The 27292-nt window shown below is 43.6% G+C and overlaps 1 protein-coding gene across 1 annotated transcript in view; it reads left to right on the plus strand.

Moving 5' to 3' along the window:
* Positions 1-17484: 17484 nt before the first annotated feature.
* The window catches only part of DKK2 (dickkopf WNT signaling pathway inhibitor 2), an 88894-nt gene continuing 79086 nt past the window's right edge, over positions 17485-27292 (plus strand). Inside the window, exon 1 of the mRNA XM_056114338.1 lies at positions 17485-17702. Within this exon, the coding sequence (XP_055970313.1) occupies positions 17514-17702 (189 nt within the window). The 5' untranslated portion in view covers positions 17485-17513. The remainder of the gene's footprint in view (positions 17703-27292) is intronic.

The raw sequence follows: 27292 nt of genomic DNA on the forward strand, positions 1-27292 counted from the left end.
AGGTGAAGCAACTAAAAAGACAGGAATAGAGAATGTGTCATTTCAGAAGAAGTAACTTTTACCTTTTTTAAGAAACAATTCAGAAATCACTTGAACTTTAACAATTTCTGAAGAAATGATTTGTTTTTCTTTAGCTTTTAACTTAACTCTTGCAAATCCATTTGCAGCCTGGGCTGGTGCTTGATTTCATCAGGAGGTTTCTGAGAACTAGGAAGGGAAGTCGGGGAGGGGCAGGCAGGCAACCCTGGCCAGAACGTTGGCTGTGTACAGGGATAAGAAAGGCAGAATTCACACTTCAAATTCCTTGGGCATCTTGCATCAGGCTAATTAATCTGCTGAAAGTTTCTCTGTATTTTCTGTCTTCTTATCCTCAAGGAATTTCATCTTTTGTTTTTGTGAGACTTCTGGAGATTTGAAAGTCCAGGGTTCAAAACTCATTTTCATCTGCAAATTGACTGCAGTTATCAGCCACTTGCAGAGAACTGATAAAAACTACAGGAAGAAACATTTATGCTGTACTGTGAATTGTCTGATACAGGGAGACACTCCATCCAAGAGAGTATAAAGTCAAAATACTGAGACAGCATCTGAACTGTGTTCTCTGAACTGTGATCATACAACCTATAATGATTTTCCCTAACCTGTGGGAAAAAAATCGATTCTCTCTTATCATATTTTTCTAATGTGGTGATAAGTTTAGTTTGAGGGAAAAAAGATCCGTTTCCTTCTTTTTATACAAGACACTCCATGGAAAGCAGAATTTTGGCCAGTTAGCAGCATACAGACCCCACCCTGACCTTTGATGGAAAGTGGGGTTCCCTTAGATCAGCAAGTTCCACTCTACTAGAAACAAGTGTGCAGGATAAACTTGTGGATGGCATTTGGCAGATGTAGATTCTTTTAGAAAGGACATGGGGGAAATAATATTTCATAATAGTAAATTAAATTTAAAATGACATATGAATTTCTCTGGTTATTAAGATTGTTTAAATTCTGGCCTTCCTCCTCTAATTACCGTGGCTTCTGACCCCTAGCCCTTCCTTTATTTCTGGCCAAGAAATAAAATCAAATCCTGCTGTGATGAGCCTTTTCAATTTTCCAAACCCACATTGTCTTTCCAGAGAGGGAAGTAGGGAAGGTTCTGGTTGACAAGATCAGCTTGTATTTCTCTCTCCTCACAGAAACTCCTTCCACACGACCCCCAGTTCCAGCCCCAGACTCCGCACAAGGAACAATGCAGACTTGTCGCTGCTCCTGAGCTGCCTGTACATGTGACACTTGCTTGTGGCCTGGCTGCCTCGGCCCCCGGCTGTGCTGAGTCTTTTACCCTGAGTGGACAATTCATGGAGTTCAGTGTCCGCACAATGGCCTTCTGGCTTGGAGCTTCTTAAGTGTACCATTAGATCCTAGCTGTCTTAGAGTCAGAATTCCAGGGACAAACGGGACCGTTAAAAAACCAGAACTAGGGGGCTGGAGCAATAGCATAGCGGGTAGGGTGTTAGCCTTGCATGCGGCCAACCCGGGTTCAATTCCCAGCATCCCATATGGTCCCCTGAGCACTGCTGGGAGTAATTCCTGAGAGCAGAGCCAGGAGTAATCCCTGTGCATTGCCGGGTGTGACCCAAAAGCAAAATAAATAAATAAATAAATAAATAAATAGAAAACAGAAGCAGGATGAACCATCTCTGTCGCCCAGTAAACTTATTCACCAGCCATGATCCAGAGACTCATGACATAAATAAATCTCGAAAGAAATCAGCAAGTTTCAGAGATTCTTCCATACCCTGTGCAAGGCTGAGTCATCAAGTGCACCCTGGATAGAAGCAGATGAGCCCAGCGCCGGCCCAAACAGAGCTGGAAGCCAAAACCTCCACACTTCACAACCAACGACATGCTCCTGGCAGACTCCACTGCTCAGGACGAACCTCATCCAAAAACAAATCTGCTGGAAAACTCAGGTATTCTGGTTTTGTAACTGAAATCTCCAAGCTATCACAGAGTTGAGATAGGCTACCATCCCCAATCTCCCTGCCGGAAACACCGGCAGTCACACACATACCTCAGAGCCACCACCCAGTTAAAAATTTAACTCCAGCTCTATCCCCCCATTAAAAATTTTAGACTTCAAAAAAAAATCTGGACTTTGTGGAGCACGCAGCCTCCATCTCAGCAGTGTGGTATCTCAAACTCTACACACTGATAAACCATGAGTAGCATACCAGGTGGATGGGATGTAATGTAGATGTCAACCAATCTTGATTAACAAAATATAAACACAGAAGGCTTAATCTGTAACTTTATTTTAGTAATCTCTTATATAAGGGCTTAATGGCTCCGTGGTGAGATACAACAATTTTCACTAACTTTCTCCTAAGGAACATTATTTTTTAATCATTATTTAGCAAATTATTTATAACAAATAATATGAAATAAATTATTGAAGGCCTGTTATGGGGGCAGGCTTAAGGGGTGGTTGAGAAAATTGTAAATAATGTTGGTGGGAAGGTGCATTGGTGGTGGGATTGCTCGATTTGCTCGAGTGGGCCCAGTAACGTCTCCATTGGAGACTTTGTTGTTACTGTGTCTGGCATATCGAATATGTCACGGGGAGCTTGCCAGGTGGTGGGATTGGTGTTGAAATATTGAATGTTTATAACAAATCATCATGAACAACTTTGTTATAAATTAAAAAATGACAAGTTGAAAAAAAGCAGAAAAAGAAAAGAATCTTCTATCATAATCCTCTATGTTTATGTGGTAGTTACTGACTGAACTTAATTTTTGAATTTTCCTCTTTCTGTTACTTTAGTTTTACATCAACATAGTTGCATGTTGAAAACAAGCCCCAAGTTCATTTTAACAAGTGGTCACTGTTTGCCTAAGACCCATTTTTGAAGAACTATTATGAGTGAATTTGATGTTTTCTACTTTTAAAAGTTAGTGTTGCATGTTATCTTTTCTAAACTCTTGGCAATAAGTCACTTGTGCTTCGAATGTAGGTTTCAACTCCTGGTGAAAAGTCTCCTGCCTGCTCTGTCTGCTCTGATGAATGTTTTCCTGTTGGGTGTGTTGAAGTTATTTTTTCTGAAATGACATATTCTATTCAATTTATAGTGCCTAAGTTGTTTCATAAAATATCCTAGATAAATTTTCTCTAATGAATTAGTCTGGCATTTAAAATCTTTGTTTTCTGTCTGTTATCCCTGACAGGAAGTTTAGCAAATATAGAAAGCCTATTGTGTGGGACAGTGGGACATGATGTACAGTTCATTTGTTTAAAAATTTTTAAATAGGAATATGTAAATTCATAAATATGTTCTTTCATTCTGAAATTTTATACCTAAGAGTTTTACTTTATAAACTTTCAAATGCAACTTTTTAATAATAGTATGTTTTCCATAAACTGATCAACACACAGTCACACACGTGTATATATTTTATTCTCAGTTTATGGGTGTGATTGATGACATGAGCCTATAAACAGTAAAATAATCTGCTACATGAAGTTAAATGGACAGAAATTACTCTCCAGGGTTTTGGGCCATAGCCCCTGGTGCTCCTGGCAGTGCTCAGGGAATCATGTGGTGACAAGAACAGGCCAGGGGCCTTCTGCACCCCAGCATGTGCTTGCCCCATTGAGCTGTGTCTCCAGCTCTCTCTGTTTCCTAAACCTGAGCAAAAAGGGAAGATTATGGCTAAAGCAAAGCACTCTGTGGCCCCGTTATTTTACAGAGGTTAATGGCAATTTAATTCTCGTTTTCATTTTTAAAAAGAGGCAAAATCACTTGCTTGGGCCCTACAGTTAGTCTCACGGAGTCTTTTTCCTTCACACAACAAGCACTGTTGTTCTTAGGCTTGGTACTTGCTCCCTGTGGGAGGCTGAGGCTAGACACAGGCTGCCCAGAAGTGCCCTGCCAGGGTAAGGGGCAGAGTGGCAGGGTAAAGGGTGCCCTTAGAAGCCTTGGGCTCTGATGGAGAGTGTGCTTGAGCAGCGGCTGCCAGAGACGGAGTCATGCTCCATCTCTGGGAAACTGTGGAGCAAGCGAGTGAGCTCTCTGAGCTGAGGCAGGGAGTCTGTGGAGAGCTGCGGTCCTGGCCATGGCTCCCCATGTGGGTACAGTTGTGAGCCCTGCAGATTCTTCTCTGACTTCAGGTATGGATGGCTCCTGCCTTTCCCTCACCCGACTGCTATGTGCCTCTTATTGGGAAGAACAAATCATTTTCTTCGGAAATTGTTAACATTCAAGTAGATTCTGAGTTTTTTTCCTACAGTGAAGACTTTGATATTAACTTTATAGTATGGGGAGATGGGGTACGTAGGGCTTATTCCAGAGCTTCCTTAATTTTCTGGGTAGTCATTACATAGGTAAATCAGTTAGTGTATTTGCACCCATCTCTCCAAGTGGGCTCTGCAAACCATCTTTCCAGCACCAAGTACTGGAGTGCAGGTAGAAAAGACAATGCGTTCAACAAGGAAGAACAACTTTGGCACTGCTTCAGCCAATCTACTTCCCTTTATGATTTTTTTATCTTATACGCATAAGGAAAATACTCATGTTCAAAGTGGAATGCAAAATTACTTGCCAGAGTCACCTTTAGAAGCTTAAATACCAACCACATATAACCCTGAGAGTTATGAGCCGTTCCATCTCTTTTGTCTTCTTCAGTCTGTGCTTTCATCTTCTGAACTAATATAATTTACCCAGTGCCTCATCAGTACTCCTTTGAGTAGAGATTATTTCAATATGTCACACTTCAGAAAAAACAAATCAGGTCTTAACCTAGATGGTTTTTTTTCTGCTTTAGTTTCTTCCAACATTACTTTCCTTTACTTTTAGGACATCTTTATGACTCAAAATGCAAATACACTCAATTTTATACGGTTTATAATTTCTTTGTTTTAGAAAATATCATCTATAGAAATATCAGTATGTTTTAAATTATTTTAATATGTCTTGAGAATTTATATCCATTGTACCATCAGAAACAGTTTTGCATTCCCTGATGTTTTTTCATTTCCTCCCCCCACCCTGAACTTTTCCAGTGCAACCAACATCTCTAAACAATTATCATAGTGAATGTAATGTCTGGTTTGTTTCTAAGATCTCGGTTTATTTCTACCTGTGAAGACTATAAACGTCATACTGTCGGTTTTAATCTTCAAAAGACATAGTTTCAAATATTTAGTGAATCTCCTAGTATAGTAATACTTCAGCTTACTTGGTACAAAGTACTATGTATGAAACATAAACTATGAATGGGTGATTCAAATAATTATGATTTTTCATCTCATTAATTTATCCTGTTTCCAGTTAGAAAGCACATAACAGTATTTCTATGGTAACTGAACTGTTTTGAGATTAGTCTCCCTGCTCACATTCTCCTCTGAAAAGCCCTTCTCTCCAACAGAAGAAACTTTCACTTGACTGACAGTGAACCCAGAGATCTCCTTAGTAACAGGTGAGCCTGTATGTATGAGGGCTGAGATTGTTGGAGTCTGGAATACAGAATGATCAAAGCAATTGCTCGTCCAACCAGGAAAAGCCAAGACCTGTGAATGGGGCAGATTCAGCAGGAAAGTACCCCATCACAGAGTGAAACAGCCTTCAGAGAAAACAGGCTCAGAAATAAATCAAAAGAATGAAACTGATTACATTTCCATTTCATATCAAATTGCCAGGTCACAATGTGTGAGTAGTTTAATACACTAAAAGCTGAAAAGGAACTTTTCCATCTTAACATGTATTTCCTTACCAGAAAATCACAAGCACCTTCGCCCACGTGACCCTTTTGCCCGCGTGCTAACGTTCTTCAGTACGTTCTCAGGTATTTTCTTGCCCATAATCACACACGAACTCTAGCACGTTTAAAATTTTAATTTAATCTTAATGGAAAATAGACTGTTTGTGGAAGTAACAAATTTTATGTTTGTTCTTGGACTAATTTTTCCAGGTGGTTTCACTTAGCCCGGCTTCAGTATAATCTATGCCTTAGTGCTCTTTTCATAGTGACAACACCCCAAAGTCAGCTTTTGACTGTTTTACCCTACAAAGCCTTGTTTCTCTGACATGTGCTTTATCATGTTACAGAATTGTCAAAAAGAAAACATCTCAGTTCCTGCTTCCTGACCTTGGGACTGAGATTCAATTTCAGAAACTGGGGACAAAATTCTCTTCTGAGTCACTGGGTCTTGGGACTGCTGTCAATCAGAGTGTCACTCAAAAGAAGCAGTGAGGCTGCTCGTAATTCCACAATAGAAAACCCAGAACTCTTTGCTATGCGGGAGAGGGCAGGGCACTGGGAAGCATAAGGGAAGATGACTCTGAAATGACACATTTGGCTTTTCTGCATTTATTCTGACTTCCCACAATCACCCTATTATTATATATTTTTATATAGACCCTGTAGATTTATGTGGTCACTAGTGGGAGGATTGGAATTGCATTGCTTTTCGTCATTTATGTCATGATCACCTAGACACCTTTAAAAAATTTAATAACAGTGAGATACACAATACAAAGTTGTTCATGACTGGGTTTCAGTTCTATAATACTCCAGCACCCATCCCTTCACCAGTGTACATTTCCCACCACCAGTGTCTCCAGTTTCCTTCCCGCCCATGTCCCTCCCCATCTGCTTGTGTGGCAAGTCTTTCCTCTCTCTCTCTCTCTCTCTCTCTCTCTCTCTCTCTCTCTCTCTCTCTCTCTCTCTCTCTCTCTCTCTCTTGTCCTGTTTCCCTACCCCCAACTCCCGCCATTTTGGGCATTATTGTTTGTAATACAGATACTGAAAGGTTACCATGTATATCCCTTTACCTACTTTCAACACTTGGTTCTTGTCCAAAGGGATCATTTCTAACTATTATTGTCATATTGGTCCCTTCTCTATCCTAACTGCCCTTTGACCCACACACATCAGTGGCAAGCTTTCAACCACTGACCAGTCCTCCTCTTAATATCCCACAAATGAGTTCAGTCACCTCGACATTATTACATTCTGTCTCATATTGCAGATGAGATTCTTAATGCAGAAACACTTGTCTTCCACTCACAGTCTTGGGGAATAGATTCAGAGAGCCAGGGACTGCCTCTCGCTTAGCATCACCTTCCGCTGTCAGATAAAGAGTCATACTCTTTCTGTGACTCCGGTGAGTCCTGCAGTTTTCCATTATAATTTTCACACAGTAGTAGAATCATAAAGCACTAGGGGTTGATGACTAGTGGTGAAGCAGTTTTCAAGTGGAGCAGTGTCCAAGGACAATTAAACGTTAGGTGCTATTTGTTGGCACAGAATCAAAGATTCATTTGGTATAATACCACAATTTTTCCTATTGTTTGGTATAGCATCACAATTTTTCCTTTCTGCTTTAGGCAGCTTTCATCATTCTTCAACTCCAGTGTGTGTGTTTGGGAGGGGAAGCAGAATAAGTCATATTAAGAAAAGATACTAAGAACACAAAAGGATTTCTTATTCATATATCTTAAAGAAGATTAAGAATTTCAAGTGCTAATAAGAAAAACAAGGTAGGTTTCCAAATGGAATAGTCTTGTTTAAGAGTGTGGAATTTGAACAAGACTTGACACAGTGAGGAAAGGAGCCATGCAGATATCAATGGGAATGAGTGTGGACAGGACCAGCCACTGACGTTTACAGTGGAACATGTCTGGAAAATGCACAGAAGAGGTGAAGCCACTCTTTAAAGTGATTGAGGAAGACAGTAAGAGAAACTGAAAAGATATGTCAGAATACGGATTTATTACAAATTGATTATATCCTTGGAAGTTCTAAGTTTGTTGTATTTTTTAAAAAAATTGTAGTGTACTGTAATTATAGCACTTGACCTATTTACATTTCTTTAAAATTTCAATTTAGAATTTAATTTTATAAATTATTTCTAATTAGTTCCAACATTAGTATCTCTCATGTATATTAGAATTGTTTTTTCTATTGTGTTTTCTATTGTGATATAAAGTGCTGAGCTCCTGTATGTGATTGAATACGGTCACAAACTGAATATACAAGTAAAAGTAGTAATCGAAATCAATCTCCCTCTAGTGTCCAAGAGGAAAAATGTGTACACCTTTCTTGAATGGATTTCCTGCAATCATTTGTTTCCAGCAAAAACAAAAAGGGGATGTAGTTCATTTGGGCTTTGTTCTAGTGTGGGGTTTGTGGACCGTTATTGATCAGTCTTCAATAAATTAAAGAGTTTGATTAAATTATTGCTAAGTAACTTGCTGGGTGATAAAATTTATTTGAAATTAGTTTTTTATTTGTCTCATTTGTCTATGGTCAGACCCAGCTATGCTCAGGGGAGCATGATGTGCTGGGAACTGAGCCCAGGGCTTCATCCAAGCAAGGTGAATCTGAGATCAATTTTGATTGTGTGAGTTGGATGATTGCCACCTAGGATGATATGTATAGTTAATTTGATTCATAAATAGTTTCCAATACCTAATCCTATTGATGGAGCTGAGATATTTTTGGAAAAAGATTAAAAAAGCCAAAAATAAGATATAGGCATAATTCATATTGGAGTTTTATTTATAAATATATTTATCCATATAACTATTTTGGGGTTTTTTTTTGCTGTGCATTCATTCTCAAACTAGTCTCTGCTTCTGACAAATGCAGTTTCTGACTTGTTCCAGGGAAAGTGAATATTTAGGGGAGAGCAATTTGTTGACCACCGACTGAAGTAAACACAGAGCTTCTCTATGGAAGGAAGCAAATGCTGATCCCCCAGATGAGAGTTCTGCCTTGATCAATCTCTTTCATTGGTGAAATTGAGAAATGGGGCATCCTCCTCATTTTACAGAGAATATTAGAGGTTGCACAAAAGGTAGGGCCTCAAAACAAACAAAAATAGCTATATCTTTATTGTTTACAAGTCAGAGCTTTCCCTCTAGGTTTTTAGTTCTTGCTCAGAATTTATTAGATATTACTGATAGTACAGCAGGTAGGGCGTTTGTCTTGCATGCAGTTGACCTGGCTTCAATTCCTCTGTCCCTTTCAGAGAGCCTGGCAAGCTACTAAGAGTATCCTGCCCACACGGCAGAGCCTGACAAGCTCCCTATGGCATATTCAATATGCCCAAAACACTAATAACAAGTCTCACAATGGAAAGTTACGGGTGCCCGCTTGAGCAAATCCATGAACAATGGGAGAACAGTGCTACAGTGCTACTCAATTAAATACAAGTCAACTTAATATTTAAACAAATAAAATAGAAATAAAAGTTTCTAACACAAAAATACAAAACTTAAGTCCCCTATAATTATACGGTTAAGGTAACCTTTCACTTAATACTCTACTTCTTTGGTCAAAGATAGGTGTTTGCTTCATCTTGTGCACATAAACCCACCGTATATTCCTCCACCGTCACTCAGAGACCGTGCATACGCTAACTCTTGCCATTCCTTTCTCTGTTCACCTACCCAGCACTCTATCCATTCTTCATTGCTGTAACACCTCCTAGTACACCGATTTCTCCTCCACTCCGCTCTACCTTTCTACTCGTCTTCATCAGTCTCTCTCACCAAAGACCTTTTTCCCGTCTGTTTACAAGACAGAAAGTACTCCCAATTGTTTCTGAGTTTGCCTCTTTTAGACAGAATACACATAGATATAGACTAATTTTAATGCCAATTTCATGCCTTGCAGGGAAGGATGGGCTTATTGACTTACTGGGTTCAGCTGTGACCCTAAATCAGCAGCTGTGCCAGGGATGCAGATTGGGTGTGACCTTCAGGAACCCGACCTTGCACCTTCGAGATCTGGACTCAGAATCCGTCCCTCTGCCCAGTGTGCACTCCTGTAGAGTGCTGTGGGGCAGGGAGTTGGCCCCCGATGCTCTAGGTGTCCACTTAGAGGCACATGTTCTCAGAACTGAGTTCCATGCCAAAAACTGCCTCTAAAGATGTGCTCTACACCAAGACAGGTTTGCACCTGTTTGAGTTACCTCTTCATGCAACCATCAGAGGCGTCCTCACTTTGCTCTCAGTCCCATGATCTGTCCCCTAGTCGGCCTCGGGTTTAACTCCCTCGAACACGATCAAACAGGACACTAGCTCTGAAGTGTTCGTGCTGAAATAAAATGGTGACGACGTTGAGATAAGATGCCCCAGGGGAGAAAGTCAGAATGTGCCTGCTGGAGCAGCCTTCTCAGAGGCCTGTGTGGGCACAGAAACCGCTGCCAACAGGAGTGTGAACTACAGCCAACTCGTTGTGACACCTTTGGGAGAGAATGGAAACTCTGGCTTCTGTTTCAGCTTTTGGGGCCACACTGGTGGAGTTCAGGCCTTCCTCCTTGCTCTGCACTCAGGGATCACTTCTGGTGGGGTTCGGGAGACCCTGTTGGGAGCCTGGAAGGAACCTGGCTTGGCTATATGGGAAGCAAGTGCCCTCCCAGCTGTGTGACCACCCATGCTTCAAGTACAGGAACAAGGGTCTTTAACTCTCTCCTAGAGAGTGTAGGGGAATGTGACGTGCTATAATTAATATACATGGCATTGTTCCTTGTGTATCAGGAGGTTTTTCCTTAAACTATCACTTCTATTTAAAAAAAAATAGCACTGTCTCTCCTGTCCTTCCCTTGTTCATGGATTTGCTTAAGAAGGCACCAGTAACTTCTCCATTGTGAGACTTGTTACTGTTTTTGGCATATTGAATATGCCACGAGGAGCTTGCCAGGCTCCGCCATGAGGGCAGGATACTCTTGGTAGCTTGTTGGGATCTCTGAGAGGGACAGAGGAATCGAACCCGGGTCAGCTGCATTTTTTTAACAGAAAAAAAATAAACCTATACAAATTTAAAACTTATACAAATAGAAGACTATAATGAATCTATGTGGGTCACTCAACTTCAACGATTATAATTCATTACCAGTCGGACTGATTTCATTTATACATCAAGTAGCTCACATGCTTCTTGATGATTTTGAAGCAAATCTCAGACATAAAGGCTCTCCACGTGTAACCAGTCAAGATTGTTTCTTTAAAAGGGCTACATTAATAGTGATAATTGTGTTAAACCCTTGACATTTAAAAAACCAATTACTGACTGTTAACAGGATAAATTTTTATTTATCCACTTAATATCAGGATGGGCTACAATATTTCCCCCTACCCCAGTATGTAAGAATTGACTTGAAGGCATATTTCAGAATACTATCCTTACAGGTATTTTAACACCTACTGGTTTTTAAAAAAGAAAATCATGTTTACTATACTTAGAACATGCTATACTATATCTTTGGTTGGCTAAAGGTTGCATTGTGTTGGATGGTACTAAGCAATATTTGTTACTAGAACTTTCAACTGTGGATGTGTATATGGATGACTAGCTCATTTTGCACACATAGAGAAGGAAAATGAGGTAATTTAGTGGATGTTTAAAATATCCCTGGCCTCTCTGCTATATATGAAGTGGAGGGGAGTAATATGTCTGATATTATTGAACAAAAGGAGAGTTTTTAAATTGTGATTTAATTCTATTATGTGTTAAGATAATGTATACATAAGTATTTGTTATCTAAGAATTGTGTGTTCTTGTTAATTGAAATCTGTAATGTTGATATTGGAGAACAAATGAACCCTATTTTAGAATATATGAGTTGACATGTTATATATTAATATTAACATATTGTTAATCTTAGGGCACACAAATTTGCAGATATGACTAAAATAGCATTTAATGGATTAAAAGATAAAAAAACTGAACAAAGCTTGAGCGTATTTTAACTTAGATCTTGATGATTTAAAAACTAAGTAAATTATGTATGTTAAAAGTGACTTCATGAGCAGACTCCGTGACATCAAATACTCCCTCTGTTTCAACATATTTAGTACTGCCTTGAATTAATTAAAGGTACTTAAATTGCAAGTGACTATTAATTTATCGAGTAAATTGAACAAATCAAATTAAATAAGTGGACAAATTAAGTTAGTACCAGAATAAGTTGCTGATTGCTAGATCACTCTTTTTGATGGTCACTTCCTTTTTCTTAGATCTGTGTGTTCATTTCGTATCATATACCCCCATATTTTATTGTTTCCATCTTTCAGTGAGGAAGTGCTGTTGTTAAACGTAGGACTGACCTTATCTTTTTGGCAAATACTTTACACACTGTTTTCCTGGGCCCAGTGGGATCTTGGTGATCACGTTCAGACTCAGCAGGGTTCTTTCTTTACAGGAATTCACACAGAAGGGAGATGAGGTTGCCTCATTAACACAGGCAGAGGTAAAATGGTAGCAGGAGAAATTGAAACAAGGTGTTAGGATCCTTCTCCCATGTGAAGTTCAGGGCTGCAGACTGCCTTTAGCCTTTGGTTCGGAAATGTTTCTTTTTCCAAGTTTGAGTCCTCTAGAAATCCACATGTTATGGGCTGATTTGTGGCCACCTTCAGATTCATTAATTGAAGCACCAATCTCTGTAACTACACATAAGGTCTTTAAAATGGTAATTACGGCTGAGTTGTTCAGGGTAGACCTGATTCCAGCACGACTTGATTCCTTCTGCAGTGACAGAGAAGGGGCTGTGTGCAAGGTAGGGAAGAAGGAACTGGGAAACAAAACCTGCCCACACCTGGCACTGCGCATATGGCATCGTGTCCAGCAGCCCAGGACAATGCGGCTTTATAGTTCTCTGCTAAATGAGCGTTTGGTTTCCAAGTGGCTTTCCCATTTGACACAAGACAACTTTTCTTGGATTCTTCAGAACAAAGATTGTTTGGCATCGCTGTGGTGCTGTGTTTTGTTTGTTTGTTTCTGGTGTATGGGGGTGGGGGAGGGAGAACACCTGGCTGGCTGATTAATCTTGGCTCTGTGCTCAGGGGTCGCTCCAGGCTCTGAGGGCCATATGGGATTCCAGGGATCAAACCAGGGTGGACCATGTGTAAGGCAAGTGCCCTTCCCGCTGTGCTGTCACTCTGGCCCAGCATTCCTTGGGTGGCCATAACTGGGCATCAGTGATGACAAATGCCAGTTGGCTGTGCGGGAGGCAGTTCCTTGCTCAGTTTTTGTTTAAAATTCGACTGTAGGTTGTTTGAAAGGTGTGGACCACGAGAAGCAAGTACGAGCCAATATAGAAGAAATAGAGAACTTCATGGGTCTACAGAGTACTTAATAAGCACAAATCATGTTTAGTGGTTTTATGGTTGTTGGGGCCATGCATCAAACCTAGTTACCTTTAAAATTCCTTAAGTTGGTTGAAATTTAATTGACTTTTCATACCTCAGACTGTTTTGGAGTATGGAAATAGGCAGAATCTATTACAGTTCCTATCCACTTACCAAGTCCCATCCTGGTTCCAATATAGATTTTAAATTGCCACTTGAGAAACTTTTGTTTCAAATAGTTTCGACTAAAATTATTTCACTTTTCCGGGCCTGCTGAGAGAGGACTGGGGTTTAAGTGCTCTGCTATGCATGGGACAAGGTGAGATCTTATAAGCATACACAGTGACCCCACAAACAGAGCTAGAAGTAAACTATGAGCAACACTGGGTATGGCGCAACAACAACAAAAAAGAAGTTTACTTTTAAAAAAATCTGTGACAAATTTTTTGCCAATTATACTGTTTCTTAGTAGTAAGTTAGATAACTGACCCCGAACACACCTGGCAGCCCAAGACTCAATAAGCTGCCATACCTTAGTTTCCATTCTCACCCTTAACATAACTGTCATTTTAAATTCTCTATCTCACCTCTGACTTGCTTATGACTCAATTCATTTCAGATTCAACAAACTGCCAGATTCTTCAGTTTCCCCACTAAGTAATGTTTGGTTTAAATATAGTTTATAATAACAACAGGTTAGAAATAAGTCCATTTTATTGTTGGCAGGTAAAGGACTTCCAAACCTTAAAACAATCCAACATCCCCCAAATAAAATGAGTAACACAAACAACCACTAAGAAGTGTATGTGTTGGAGCCCTGTAGCACGCAGTCCTGTGACAGTGCTACAACTTTCATTTCATGGGGGGAATTCCTCTAGAACCCTGGAGGAACAGAGTTTAGTTGCTCATCAAGATTTCTTGCAGTGACCCTTACTAGGGCTGGAGCGATAGCACAGCAGTGGGGCATTTGCTTGCACACAGCCAACATGGCCAACTCGAGTTTGATTCCTCCGCCCCTCTCGGAGAGCCCAGCAAGCTACCGAGAGAATCTCACCCGCACGGCAGAGCCTGGCAAGCTACCGTGATGTACTTGATATGCCAAACACAGTAACAACAAGTCTCGTGATGGAGACGTTACTGGGCCTGCTTGAGCAAATCGATGAACGACGCTTACTGAAGAACTAAACATTCGGTCTTTCACTATCATATGCAATAATAACGTTTCCAAAGACGAATATTGAAACAGCTGGCCAGCGCTCAGCAGAGGGAGGAAGTAGATAACCTTAAAGGACATGCATGCAGCTGGCAGAAACTGTGCACTAGAATTGGTGATTAATTTCATTTCCACCTATGGCATTTGCACGCATAAGAATCACTGCAGTGACATTCTGACTCGACTGTTTGCACACCTTTTATTAGCAGGTATAGATTCAAGAGACACTCTCTGTTCAGTAATACCCTTTCATTTGTTAGGTGAAGTATTGAGAAAAGGATTAATGTACCAGGGATTGTAAGACAGTGCACTGGCCAGGTAATTACTATATTTCTAATCAATTTTCCTTGTGCATCTCCATGTGGTGCACAGCACAGTAAATGTATGCCTAGAGCATGAGGAGGCTTTTTCTTCTCTCTACATCACCCTGATAGCTGTGGAATCAATGTAAGGGAGATTTAGCTGAAATTATGGCAGGGGGTGTCCAATTTTTCACATCAAGAAATAAAAAGGCTTCTGGAACACCAGTGCTAATGCAGCTAGTAGCAGCATGTGGTACTCTTGCTCCTTCAGCAGTGAGAATACAGTGAAACTCTCAGGTGTGAGAATAATGGGCCAGAAACTGAGATCATTGACTGTGGAGAGAGGATGAGCACAGTACCCAAACCCTTCATCATTCAGCGGGGTATAGATCTGGCCTGTTCTTGCTGATGGAACATGATCACCCCTTGTGTCATTTCTTTAGGCTAAGCCTCAGGTGTAGGAGCCCTTTCCCTCCCTACTGCCAAGGCAGATGTGGTTTAGAAGGACATCTCTATGCTTTTATTCCTGTGTCGTATCAGTTTAGGTCAGCTTGGGCGTGGCAGAGCCCCTTGACTCACAACTAGGGCTAGAGGCTGGGCTGAAGGCCACCCCTGGGAGACCCCAAACCTAACATATATGCAAGTGTACAGGAAAAGTCCTGCACAGACTGTAGTAGGAAGTGGCTTCTCATGCAGAGAGGGAGATCCTGGGAAGAGAAGCAAGAATAACATGACAGGATAGAAGGACCCCAGCATCTCCCTAGAGCTGCTAAGCAGGACATGGGCCCAGGGCAGCCATGCATAAGGGAATCTGTCTTATATAGATGGGAGAATGCTTGTAGGTAAGAAAAATTCCATGTGAACTTTGTTTTTTCAACTGCACTTGTAGCAGTTTGCTTGGGTGTTGGCAGGCGCTATGCCGGCTGCTGGGAATGTTTCCACAGAGTCTCTGCAGAGGGTCAGCCTGCCTGCTCTTCTCAGCGGCACAGGTGTAGGAGTCTGCATGGAGTGAAAGGAAAAGGCACATTCTCTGGGCTCATTCCCATCTGTCCTTCAGCAGAAGGTGGCGAGCCACTCTCTCAAGTACATCTAACGACTTCCTTTTAAGGTTTTCTCAATGTAATTAAATAACTGTGATGTACACAGTTACTCATAGTTGCATCCTAGCATATGATATTTCAACACCAATCCCACCACCAGGGTCCACTTCCCCCAACGGGGCACACCTAAGTATTTTTTGCCTTAACAGTTAGCTCCTGTTTATCCTTCCTTTAAGTTTTATGATGCTTTACGAAAAGAGCCATCCGAGCCCCCACTTCATGTTCTAATGTTTGCTGGCTGTTAAATTTGAATGATGGTCAAAGATAAGCCTCTATGAAGTCAAAGCACCAAACCTGGGGGCACACTTGGAATCCTGCTTAGGGTCCCTGAAAACTACCGGCACTGTTTTGAAAATTCCACCAACAGTGAGTGCGTGACTCTCTAAGGCAGATACCTCTGAAGGTAGATATGCCAGGTGATTCCACTTTGAATTCACGCAGGCTGTGTACTAACAAATGAGCAAACAGCAACTGAAGGAGCGCTTGAAAATCCTTTCGTGGTGGACAGATTCCCGGCTAGAGCCGAGAAATAATCTGTTGGAAGGGAGAAGCCAGCTGTGGATTCGTACTTGGGAACTCTGGCCTTGGCAAAGAGAAAGAGAGCCAGCCTCTGCTTCTGCGTGAGTGGCAGCCTGAGGCAGACAGACCCCAGCACTCACGGGGAACGCAGGCGTGGGCATGTGCCAGCTGCAGAGACCAGGAAGGTGGAGAGCAGTGGGGTGCCCTCCCGGCCCTCTCGCTCTTGGCCCCCAGGCTCTCCCCAGTGCCTGGAGAAGATTTGAAAATGCAGGGACTTCAAAGCACCCTTCGCTGCTTCGGAAACTGGACTCGATTGGTCAGAGGTCCCCGTGCAGCGCTGGCCTGGGACAGTTGGTCTGAACTTTCGCGTCCTGCCACTGGCGCCCCCAAGTGCCAAGCGGTGCCCGTCCCAGCGCAGAGGCAGCACCGGAGTCAGGGACCGCCAGGACGCGCCTGCCCCTGCGGATTCCTTCCTGTCAGTGGGCTCCCGACCCTGGCAGGGGACTTTGGGAACACCGGAGCCCCTGCTGCCACCCCCAGAAACGTGCAGGGGTGCCGCCAGGGTGGAGGTGGGGGGCGAGGACTGAGGCTAGAAACCCCGGGAGGGATCCTCCGGAGGCGCAGAGGACAGGAGCATCTCCCCGCGGTGTGCCAGAGCCGCCTTGGGGGACTTGGGGGGACCTCAGCGGGCAGCTTCCCCTCCCCCTACACACACACACCCTCTAAAACCAGGGCGAGCACAGAGCGGGGCAGGGCAGGGCAGGGCAGGGTCGGCCCCTCCTCACCCCTTCCCCCATCCGGGGCAGGGGCCGAGCGCGGCCTGGGCGCGGTGGCGAGGGGCAGGGGCGGGAGGGGAGCGGCGCGTTTTCACTCTTTGTCGCTGTGGAATTGGGGGCGGAGGAAAAGCCCGCGGTGGGAAGCTATAAAAAGCGGCGGGCCGGGCGGGAGCGCAGAGGGGCCGGCGGGCGCGGGTCGGGCACCGCGTGGGCGCAGGGCGCAGCTCCCGGCTCGGGGCCGCTCGCACCCGGGTCACGCCTCCGCGGCCGCAGGGCCGGGCCCCCCTGACCGCGTCCAGCCGCGGCCGCACTTCCCATCCCTTGTAGGAGCTGAGGCGCCGGGAGGGTTCCCACGGCGCCGGGTCCCAAGAGCGCACGACCACCGGGGCAGCCGAGCCCCGCCGGCCCCGCTCCCCCAGCCGGGGGCCCCGAGCACCCGCACCCCCGCCGCCCGCCGCCTCCCCGGGACACCCCGCGGGGCCAGGATGCGCGGACGGGACGCGTGCCGCTGCCTGCTGCTCCTGGGCGCCGCGCTGCTGGCCGAGGGCGCGCAGCTCAACTCCATCAAGTCCTCCCTGGGCGGGGACACGCCTGCCCAGGCCGCCAATCGCTCTGCTGGCATCTACCAAGGACTGGCTTTCGGCGGCAGCAAGAAGGGCAAACACCTGGGCCAGGTAGGCACTCCCCGACCATCTCCACCACCGCCGCCGCCGCCGGGGAGGCGCAGAGCTCAGGGCGCTGGGGGCCGGGTGACCGCCGGGTAGGGGACGCTGAGCGTAGCTTGTTCGACCTTTGCTCGGTGACCTGGACTGGGATCTAGAGCTGGCCCCGGGTCCCGGGACGCGGCAATTCTTGGGCACCCGGCACTGGTGTGAGCGGTTCGGGCGCGCGCCCTCTTCATAGCCCTGATGCAGAGCTCTGCTTTCCTCCCCCGGAAAGGAGAAACGGAGGCACAGCGTGACCAAGTGACTCTCTCGGGGGGCACACAGCTAGTGTGGCAGCAGCCCAGGGTCCCGTGGATACCCGGAACCCCCCGGAGGTGCTGCCCGTCCAATCGCTCCTTTTCTTCTCTCCACTTTTTCCCTTCCAAGAAGTGCGTTCCTAGTCACGGAACTGCAGTAGGTGTTGATTTTCCAGTCCTGCCTGCCTGGTCAGTCATCCAGGAGGAAGCTGAAAAACCAAGGGACAGTGGGGTCCCGCCAGGGATGAGCAGCACTAGCTAATAGGATGATGGAGCTATTGGTGGGGGATTAGAGAAGTGCGCGCAAGTGTCTCCATCACAAAGAGTGACAGTCTGGGCGCACAGCAGCCAGGAGAGGGGGCCCTAGGAACCACCACAGCTCCCTCTTCTGCAGGAAGCCAAAATCAAAGCCCAGAGTGCCACAGCACACGCACCTCGCACAGCCCAGGCCCCCGGAGAAACCCCTGCCGCGCAAACGCTGGGTTTCCCGATTCCTCCGTGGAGCCCGTATTTGTCTTGCCGTTTCTACCTGCACCCCTGCCCCTGGCATCCTTGTCCTCTGCCCCCAGCGCAGACTGGCAGCTGGGCGGGTCCTGGGATAGCTCTCCCGCCTGGCCAGGGCTTGGCCCCCTACTGCTCTGTAGGGGCAACAGTTCTCTGGCAGAGAGTGGTTCCTGGGCTCTGAGTGTCAAACGTATTTCTTCTAAGAGAAATACAGGCAAGAGGAAAAAAAGCACAAAGGCGTGTAGGGATGCATGGTGTGGTCAAAGAGCGGCCTGTGTGCAGGAGAGTTTCTTTTCCCGGGAAAACAGACTGATGTTGGCGTTGAGAATGGCCTTAAGATTCTCTCACAAATTCAGCGCAAGATGAGGCGAAATGTAGATTATGGATACTCTCTCTCTCTAAGACATCAGGCGTTCCCCACTCACGATTCTGCCTTCAGGTTCTTGTTTGAGAGCTGAGTGTTTAGTTCCGCCAAAGACATGAGTGGACTCGACCCTGTTTCAAGGTTCTTTCCACTCCGATAGTCATTTTTGGGTTCCAACATCTGATGTTCTGTCGCCTAAGTTACACCAGACTCTTCCCTAGCCTTGGGGTTTCATGGCCTAGATTGAGGGATGTATCCCAAAACCGAACTTGCTGTATGTGAGATCGTATCATCAACATTACACAAATTGAATGAAATATTTCTTTTTTGTTCTTTTCCAAATATCCACTCTTTTAAGGAACTGCAATTCTATATGGCTTTAGATCAATTTTTTATTCAATTGGGAAAGTGAGATAAATTTATTTTATAAAAATTTCAATTTTTTTTGCCTCCCAAGCAATACTGGGGGTGACTTGCAGTGCGGAGAATCCAATCCCGGGATCCTGAGAATGCACAACAAGTTCTCGGGCCTTCTGCCCTGCCTCCTCGGTCCTCGAATTGGATTTATTTTATGCCCCAATAGTTCTGTAGAACACATACTTCTGAAAGAGTACTAGATCCTTAAATTATGAAATGGGTTTTGTAACAAATGAGAGTAGTTGTAGGTGAAAGTAAAATATTAACTGGAATGTTAGCTGGAAATAGGAGGGTTACATTTGATGTGCCCCCGCTTCTTGTAGTCTAAATGTGTTCTGAAGAAACAGGATGATTTTTTTTCAGATCTCTATCTCTTTCCTACTACTTTACATAGGTAACAGAATTATTTTTAATAATAGCTTGGAAATTAGAAATTTGAGGGAAGATGTCACTTCCTTTTATGGCAAATACTCTAGAACTGAAATGTGGAAGAGCAGAATTTTTATCCTTCAGGATAGAAAACACCATAGTTTGAGAAGATTGAAAGTTCCAGCTGATTCAGTTGGCTAATTATTTACTTTGACCCCAAGTCTGAATCTCTCCCTTTCAGTCTCTATTAATGAAGTTGAAATGTAGAATAGAACTTCAAATGGAGATGTTAGAAAGCTTTTGGTCTTTTTCTTAAGTGAAAAATTAATTAATTGTTCATTTTTCTTATTTCTTTTCAGAATAGAGAATTTACATTAAGATGTTATCATTGCAGAAGAAATTATTTTAAAAATTAGTATTTTATTGACCTATGAAAATGACCCTAAATGAGCCCCAAGGTTTTCTAGATTTCCTGTATTATGGTTTCGTGTAAAACATAACATTCTTATTTATTAGGAACTCTTCTTGTACTCTGAGAAAAGTTGATTATTTGCGAACCATTCCTTGTAAAACTGTCTTAGGATTTTGAGAGATTTAATGTGCACCAGGAAAAACACAGAGGCGTTATCTTTCTAGCACTTTGGTTTTGGTTTTAAAGACAATTACTTGTTCTGATGGAAGCTAATACAGAATTTGAGTATAGTGGGATTCAAATGACTCCACCAGAAGTAGAAAGTAAGATTTTGCTGAATTATTCACATCAGTTTTAAATGGGCTTTACTTTTGTAGTTTTTGCAAAAGTAGCTTTACTTTTGTAGCTTTTTAAAATGGTAATAAGTCTACATATATATAGATAGATATGTGTACCTATATCTATATATGTAGCTATATATCTACTTAGGTGTAGAGATATCTACTTAGGTGTAGATATCTCTACACCTAAGTAGATATATAATTACTTGTGGGCTATCACTATACTATCATATATAAGTCAATTTTACTACTATAAATATGCCAATTTCCAGACTATTGTAAGTTTTTAAGCTAGAAATAATCTCAAGCAGACCTCAATATTATGTGGATACCTATATTCTGATTAAATGTTCTAACTTAATGCTACCTCTGAAGTTTGAAGTTATCAATTTTTATGGGCCATCTTAGAAACAAGTTTTCTAAAGTCAGCAATGAAATCAATTTACTTTTGCAATTCACAGCCTTTTTTTTTAGCAAGGAAGTTTTTGGTTTTGTGTTGCCGTTGCCGTTTTGTCACCTTCCTCTTGGTCTTTTTGAGAGAATTGAATGCAGTCCATTAAAACTTTGAAATATTTCAAAATGTTCCAACGGTGGGAAATCATTATACTTCAAAGTTAGATAACCCTTCTGGTTATCTAATTTGGAGACTGTGGTTTTCTAACATAATACAGACATGGAGGATAGTGGGTTGGATAAGTTAATTTTAAGAGGAAGTTTGAAGTACCATGAAACAAGCCGAAGGAGCTCAGTCTGTTCAGGAGCTCTGATATTTGCATGTCACAATTTCTTGGATTAAAATGCTATGTCTCTTTCTATACATGCTCCAGAGAGCACTTGTTGAAATCAGCTATTAGCATGATTTTCCACAGATGATTGTTTAACCCCCTGAAATGATCTCTGACTTTTTAAACCCCACCTTTTCCCTGCTGTACACCAACTGGTGCTAAAGTTAATTGGGAAAGCAAATGATCTTGAAAACTCAGTTATACAAAACAAAAAGCAACTTGAACCCATCTGAAGGAAGGTCCCTTTTCTTTCACTGTGAATAACAGCCAATGAATAGTTAACTCGAGGGAAAGGCTACCTAGTGAAATAGTAAGGGAAGTATTTTAATGATAATCAAAGTATGAGCATCCATCATTTTACTTTTGTGTAAGAGGAGAGAAAGCCAGAGACAGGTGACCTAAACTCACTCCAGCTGTGTCTCTGACCCTGACGTCGTCCTCATCAGCGACACAAACTTAAAATCTGAGAGTGCTGGAAGTAGAGCGAACGCGGGCGAGCAGGATCTCAACTGAGTTCGGTCCAGGAGAGCACTTGCTGCCTTTGACTTCCCAGCTCAGTTATTGCCGATATGTGTTAGAAGAGTCTTACACTCATGGACATTCTGTAATACTCAATATTACCATTTTAGACCCTCCTTTCTCTTCCTTTGGTATCGATCAAAATGAAGTATAATCTTATTTCCATAAGATTTCCTGATGGTATTTTAAAGTCATTTTACTTGTGATTACTCTAGTCACTTGTACTTATCTAGAAAAAGGAGACAAAGCTTCTTCTAGTTATTTACTTGATCATTGTTACATTATTTGTGTTTACCTGTACCTTGTAGAAACAATTAAAAAAAAAAGAAAAGCTCAAACAGAAACAAATTAAAAACCATAATAATAATTATCCATTTTTATTGTTTTGGGATTTGTTTTGTTTTAAGAGTTCATAGAATGATGAAATATAAAATTCAGGGCCAGAGAGATATTAAGGATGTTTTACTGCATATGGTTCCAAAAGAACTGCCAGGTATCTGGTACAGTCATCTATACACACACACACACACACACACACACACACAAAATGCATAATGAAAATTGAGTCTTACTATTTTTTTTTTTGGAAATAGAATTTTCTCTTCCTCAACTCTTAACTCTCGCCAAGGAGTTGAGATCAGCGTATTTTTCACTAACAGTTTTTTTAGGAACTAATAGAAGCCATTTGCCCAAATAAAGAGATCAATAATATAAAATTGAGGTACTTTTTTAATACAGACATTCATCCAAAGAATTTAAGTATATAAAGCTAGTTCACAATGACAGTTTATAAAGTGGCTTTCTAGTGAGCCTCTTCAGCTCACAGCTGAGTCAGTGCCCACTTGCCGGGTCCCAGTGAGTGACCAGAAGGCCACAAGCACCACCAGCAGCGACCCAGAGGTTCTCAGCTCGCTCCCCTTTGTATTGATAAACTGAACCAGAAACCTTTAAGGCAGAGGGATTTAAATATCACATATAAATTGTTATATTTTAACTCAAATAATTAGTCTAACATTCCATAGCCAGCACCTGTATAAACATATTTTAGAAATACAATACTTGTCAAGATATATTATCTATGTACTCAAAATCATAAATGTGGAACTGAAAACCAGAAAAAAGGACAAGAGTATTAAATTTTGAAAAGTTATGTATTCTTCCCAATAATCAGATGTAAGGGATAAATAAACTTGTATCAGATGTACTATCAAATGCATTACAGCATCTGAGTGATTGATTCAATTTTATATAGAGACTAACACATAATCAAACAGCATCTTATTGTTCCATCCTCTCTAAAAACCACAAAATCAGCGAGTGCATAGGTAAATGTCACTGGATCTGGAAGCATTACAAGGGGCTGGGGGACAGTCCAGCAACTAAGGCTCTTCTTGCTCAAGGCTGACCTAGGCTCAGTCCTCGGCACTGAAAATGGTCACCAGAGTCCCACCAGGAGTGGTCCCTGATCACAGAGCCAGGGGCAAGCCCTGAGCACCTCCGGGCATGTTCACCTGTGCATGTGCGCGCGCACACACACACACACACACACACACACACACACACACACACACACACACATGCCCCCAAGTGCATTATCGTTAGAAACAATTGATCTTACAGTTGTGCATGTATCTAAACACTCCCTGAGAGAATGTGAGCTCTTCCTGGTGGAGTGGAGTGAAAGCCTGGAGAAGCAGGAGATTCCCGATTCTTCCCTGGCTTGCCAGAGCTGGAGCCTGTGGAAACCGCAGTGAAGGGGCAGCTCCCAGCCTTCGCTCTTGCAACGATACCGTCTGGCACACGGGCTTTGCGTTATAGCTTCCAGCTGAAGTCATTCCTACGCCCTTACTTTTGATAAATGAGGAAATATTTGCCAGAAAGTTCCTGAGACATGCAGGAGTTCATAGAATCACACAGCATTAAACAGAAAACACCGGCAAGAGGCTGAGCTGGCTCTACTCATGCTGGCTTCTCTCTGCACGGCCTGGGGGCCCTTTGCTCTCCCTGATCTAATAAGGTGCATATGACTCTCGGTCATTTCACACCAAAACAGAAGCCGAGCCCGCTATCACTCAGCTCCAAATGGGAGAGAATCTGCCTCTACCTGCTGGGCAGGGCCAGGGGCTGGTGCCAGCACCTCCTCTCTCTGTCTCTCTGGCTCTCTTGTGAAATGAGATGAATCCTATTCCCTGATCCTTCCTCCTGACACCCTCTCCAACCTAATACACACACACACACACACACACACACACACACATACACACTCAGCCCCCTCTGTGCCTGAGGACCCCTGCTCTTGCTTCTGGCTTCCTCACCATTGGTCCTTCTCCCTGCCTTTTCCTTTCACACCTTTTCCCTCCTGTAGCTCCCTCCTGTAGCTCCCAGCAGGGTCTGAATTCTTACTATCGCTGAGGAATCCCTTTCTCTGGTCCTGGAGAGCAGGATGAGGCGAGCAGTAGTGACAGTCCTTCTCCAGCTGACCGCAAGAAGGAGGAGCCCGGGATACCAGCACGTGCCCATAATTTAGTCACGGGCCTGAGGCCCCTGGGCAGTGTCAGCAGGGCCAGTGCTCAGGGAAAGTTCCGGAACTACTCAGCTGAGCCAGATGAGCATGTGAGCCTGGTGAAGGAGGCAAAGGGACTCAACTGCAGGAAGGCCAAGAATTGCACAACCAAACTAGGCCACTGCACACACCGAGCGCCATGGTCTTGCTGTGACTCTTGCACTGAGCACAATTCCGCAACACCCAGCTGAGTCGTTGCTGGAATCACAGAAGTGAGGAAGGAGCACCCGGCAGTTACAAATCAAGCAGCCCTAAGTGGAGGCCCTGACAGCCACAGCGACACAAGCGATATGACCTCACACAGTGGACTCACTGAACACCTGCAGGTCTGTGGCCAGCGCCACTGACGCAACACTCTGGAGTGGGCGATTCCCTGCAGAGTCAGGTGTCTCCCCTCTGCCACTGGGGACTCGACTGCCACCAGGTGCCGCAGCTGCCCTACTCCGGCAGACTCGAGGGGGCACCCACTCTGCGCCCTTTCCTTCCTCCCATTATCTGAGCTCTATTTTTCCGATTTAGGTACTTTGGAAATATTTGAATAATGTGAAATTGGGATGAAAGTCGCAGCATTTACATCTGTGGCGAATTTCTCCTGAATACTGGAAAGCAATTGCCAGTAATGTTGCCATCTGGCAATGAACTAAACCTCTCTGCATAGTAGGGGGAGGACAGGGGAGAAATGATCAATAATTGAAGATCCCTTGAAACAGCTCACGTTTAGTGCTTTCTCACTTCCTGAAGTCTGATTGGTGTTTAACATCTCTCCTCTGAGCCCGGCACTCAGGTCTCAGACCTCACCACGCCCTCATCCCTGTGGCAGTGCAACCCCCTTCTGTGCCTCCCCCACATTTCTTCTCCTTATCCCTCTCTCTGCCCGCAGAGGGGAGCTCGGGCTCTCTCCTCAGTGTGTCCCCTCCCCTCCTTTAGCCTTCATTTCCTGCACCAATAGTCCTTTTGAGCAGTTTGTCATGTATGCAGACATCTGCCATTACTTTCTTTACCAAAAAAATCTCCTTATATAAAAAGTTAAAAATTCACATTGTCAGGAGTTGGATGACCAAGTTCATGATTTCTGGGAGCTGTCAGGGATTCCAGGTCAAAAGGGCCTGGGGTAGGAACCTGCAGCTACAAACCGCCCCCCTCTGTTGGCCAACTTCTTCTCCTGCCCTGGCTGTCTGCCCTCCAATGGATGAGGAATAGAATCTGGAGGTCCCCAGGTAGCACAGGTCTTTTGTTTATTGGACCATCCTGCAGAATTCTGGGGACTGAATTGGCTTTTGATTTGCTTTCTCTCCAATGCAATTCCTGTTACTAATGCTTAAAAAATACTGCATATTGTAATATGTATGCTCGTGTCTTAATGGCTATGTTCTTATAGTTTGGATTATGCACTGAAGTGTAGTTTAGAAGTCCATATTTACCATTTTACAGATAACTATTTCTCAAGCATACTTGACTATTTAAGAGGATTTCTTGGATGGAATCAGTCATTACTATTTGATAGCGAATGTTATAGAAAGAACCTTTCTCACTTACAAGTTTCCAGGACAGACATGGAGGCAGAGTCGGAGCTGGGAGTCAAAAGCAACCTAGTTTACACCGGTTTACACCGGTTCATTTCATATACAAGGGAATGGAACTGGAGACTTGCCATGATTTGCCAAATGGCTCCTTTTGAATAACCAAAGGCAATGCTTTCTGTGCCAGAGCAATCACACAGTAGAGAGGGCACTTGCCTTGCACACAGCTGACCCGGGTTTTATCCCTAGAAACACTTATGGTCCCCTGATCCCACCAGTAGTGATCCCTGAGTGCAAAGCCAGGAGTCAGCCCTGAGCATTGCCATATGTGGCACAAAAACAAAACAAAAGCAGTGCTTTCAGTCGACTCTATGATAATGAAACTTTAGATGGAATAAGTGTCTTATAAAGTGGTGGGAGATAGCAAGAATGCAGAGGCAGGGTGCTTGCCTGAATTGCCAACATGAATTTGATCCCCGTCATCCCTATGTTCCTCCAGGCACTGCCAGGAGCAATTCCTGAGTGCAGAGCCAGGAGCAACCCCTGAGCATAACTTGGCATGGTCCCCAAAACCAAAAATAAAAGAGTGGTGGGAGATAAATTATACTGTTTTTAGCTCTCAACTTGTGTAATAAAAAAATGTATTACAGGACACAATTCCATGGCTTGTGTGTTAGTAGAATTTAAAGGGCATTGATAAGAAGTGCCTTTGACTGTATTGTCCCTTTTCAGTTGAGACTGTAATCTTATTAGCAAGAAGCCTAAGAGTGTCTACCAGGAAAGGTGGGGTGCAAAGAAGGAAAGGAAACAGCAGCACTGCTGGGAACACAGACTCCTAGACCTGTGTCCCAGCATCACCTAGGAGAGAGGCCAATGGCTTTCAAACACTTCTGACATCAATGCACAGGAAGAGATATAGTTTACACTGTGCTCCAGTGTACATTCCCATAAGAAATTCTGAGAATAATTTCTACAGTTTGGTAATGTAGTGAAACATGGTTTAGTTCTTTCACCTCTGTTCCTTTCCTTCTCTGCTTCTTCCTCCCAGTCTTTCTGCTTGGGGGGAAGAAACACTCTTGAATCAGTTCTCCTGAGGGGAGAAGGCCCGCCCTGTCGGATTCAGGCCTGCTTGGGGCTCCCAGGGCTCCAGCGGGTGGCAGGGAATGCTGACTCAGCCCTCCTTCAGAAGGCCCAGGTATCTCATTTTTGAACATGTTGTACCTTGAACAAATCATTTCACATCTTTAAGTCTCAGTTTTCTCATCAGCAACTGCTGGTCACAATTATAGTGTCTCTTCCTTTCTGTTGGCAAAATACTGAACATTTCTTTTTTTTTTAATTGAATCACCATGAGATACAGTTACAAAACTTTCGTGTTTCAGTTTCAGTCATACAGTGATTGAAAACTCACCCTTCCACCAGTGCACATTGTCCACCACCAATGTCCCCAGTATCCCCCGCCTCCACTTTCCAACCCTCCCCCTGCCTCTGTGGCAGACAATTTCCCCC

Source organism: Sorex fumeus, unplaced genomic scaffold (genome assembly GCF_029834395.1).
Source record: "Sorex fumeus unplaced genomic scaffold, SorFum_2.1 ptg000024l, whole genome shotgun sequence".
NCBI lineage: Eukaryota > Metazoa > Chordata > Mammalia > Eulipotyphla > Soricidae > Sorex > Sorex fumeus.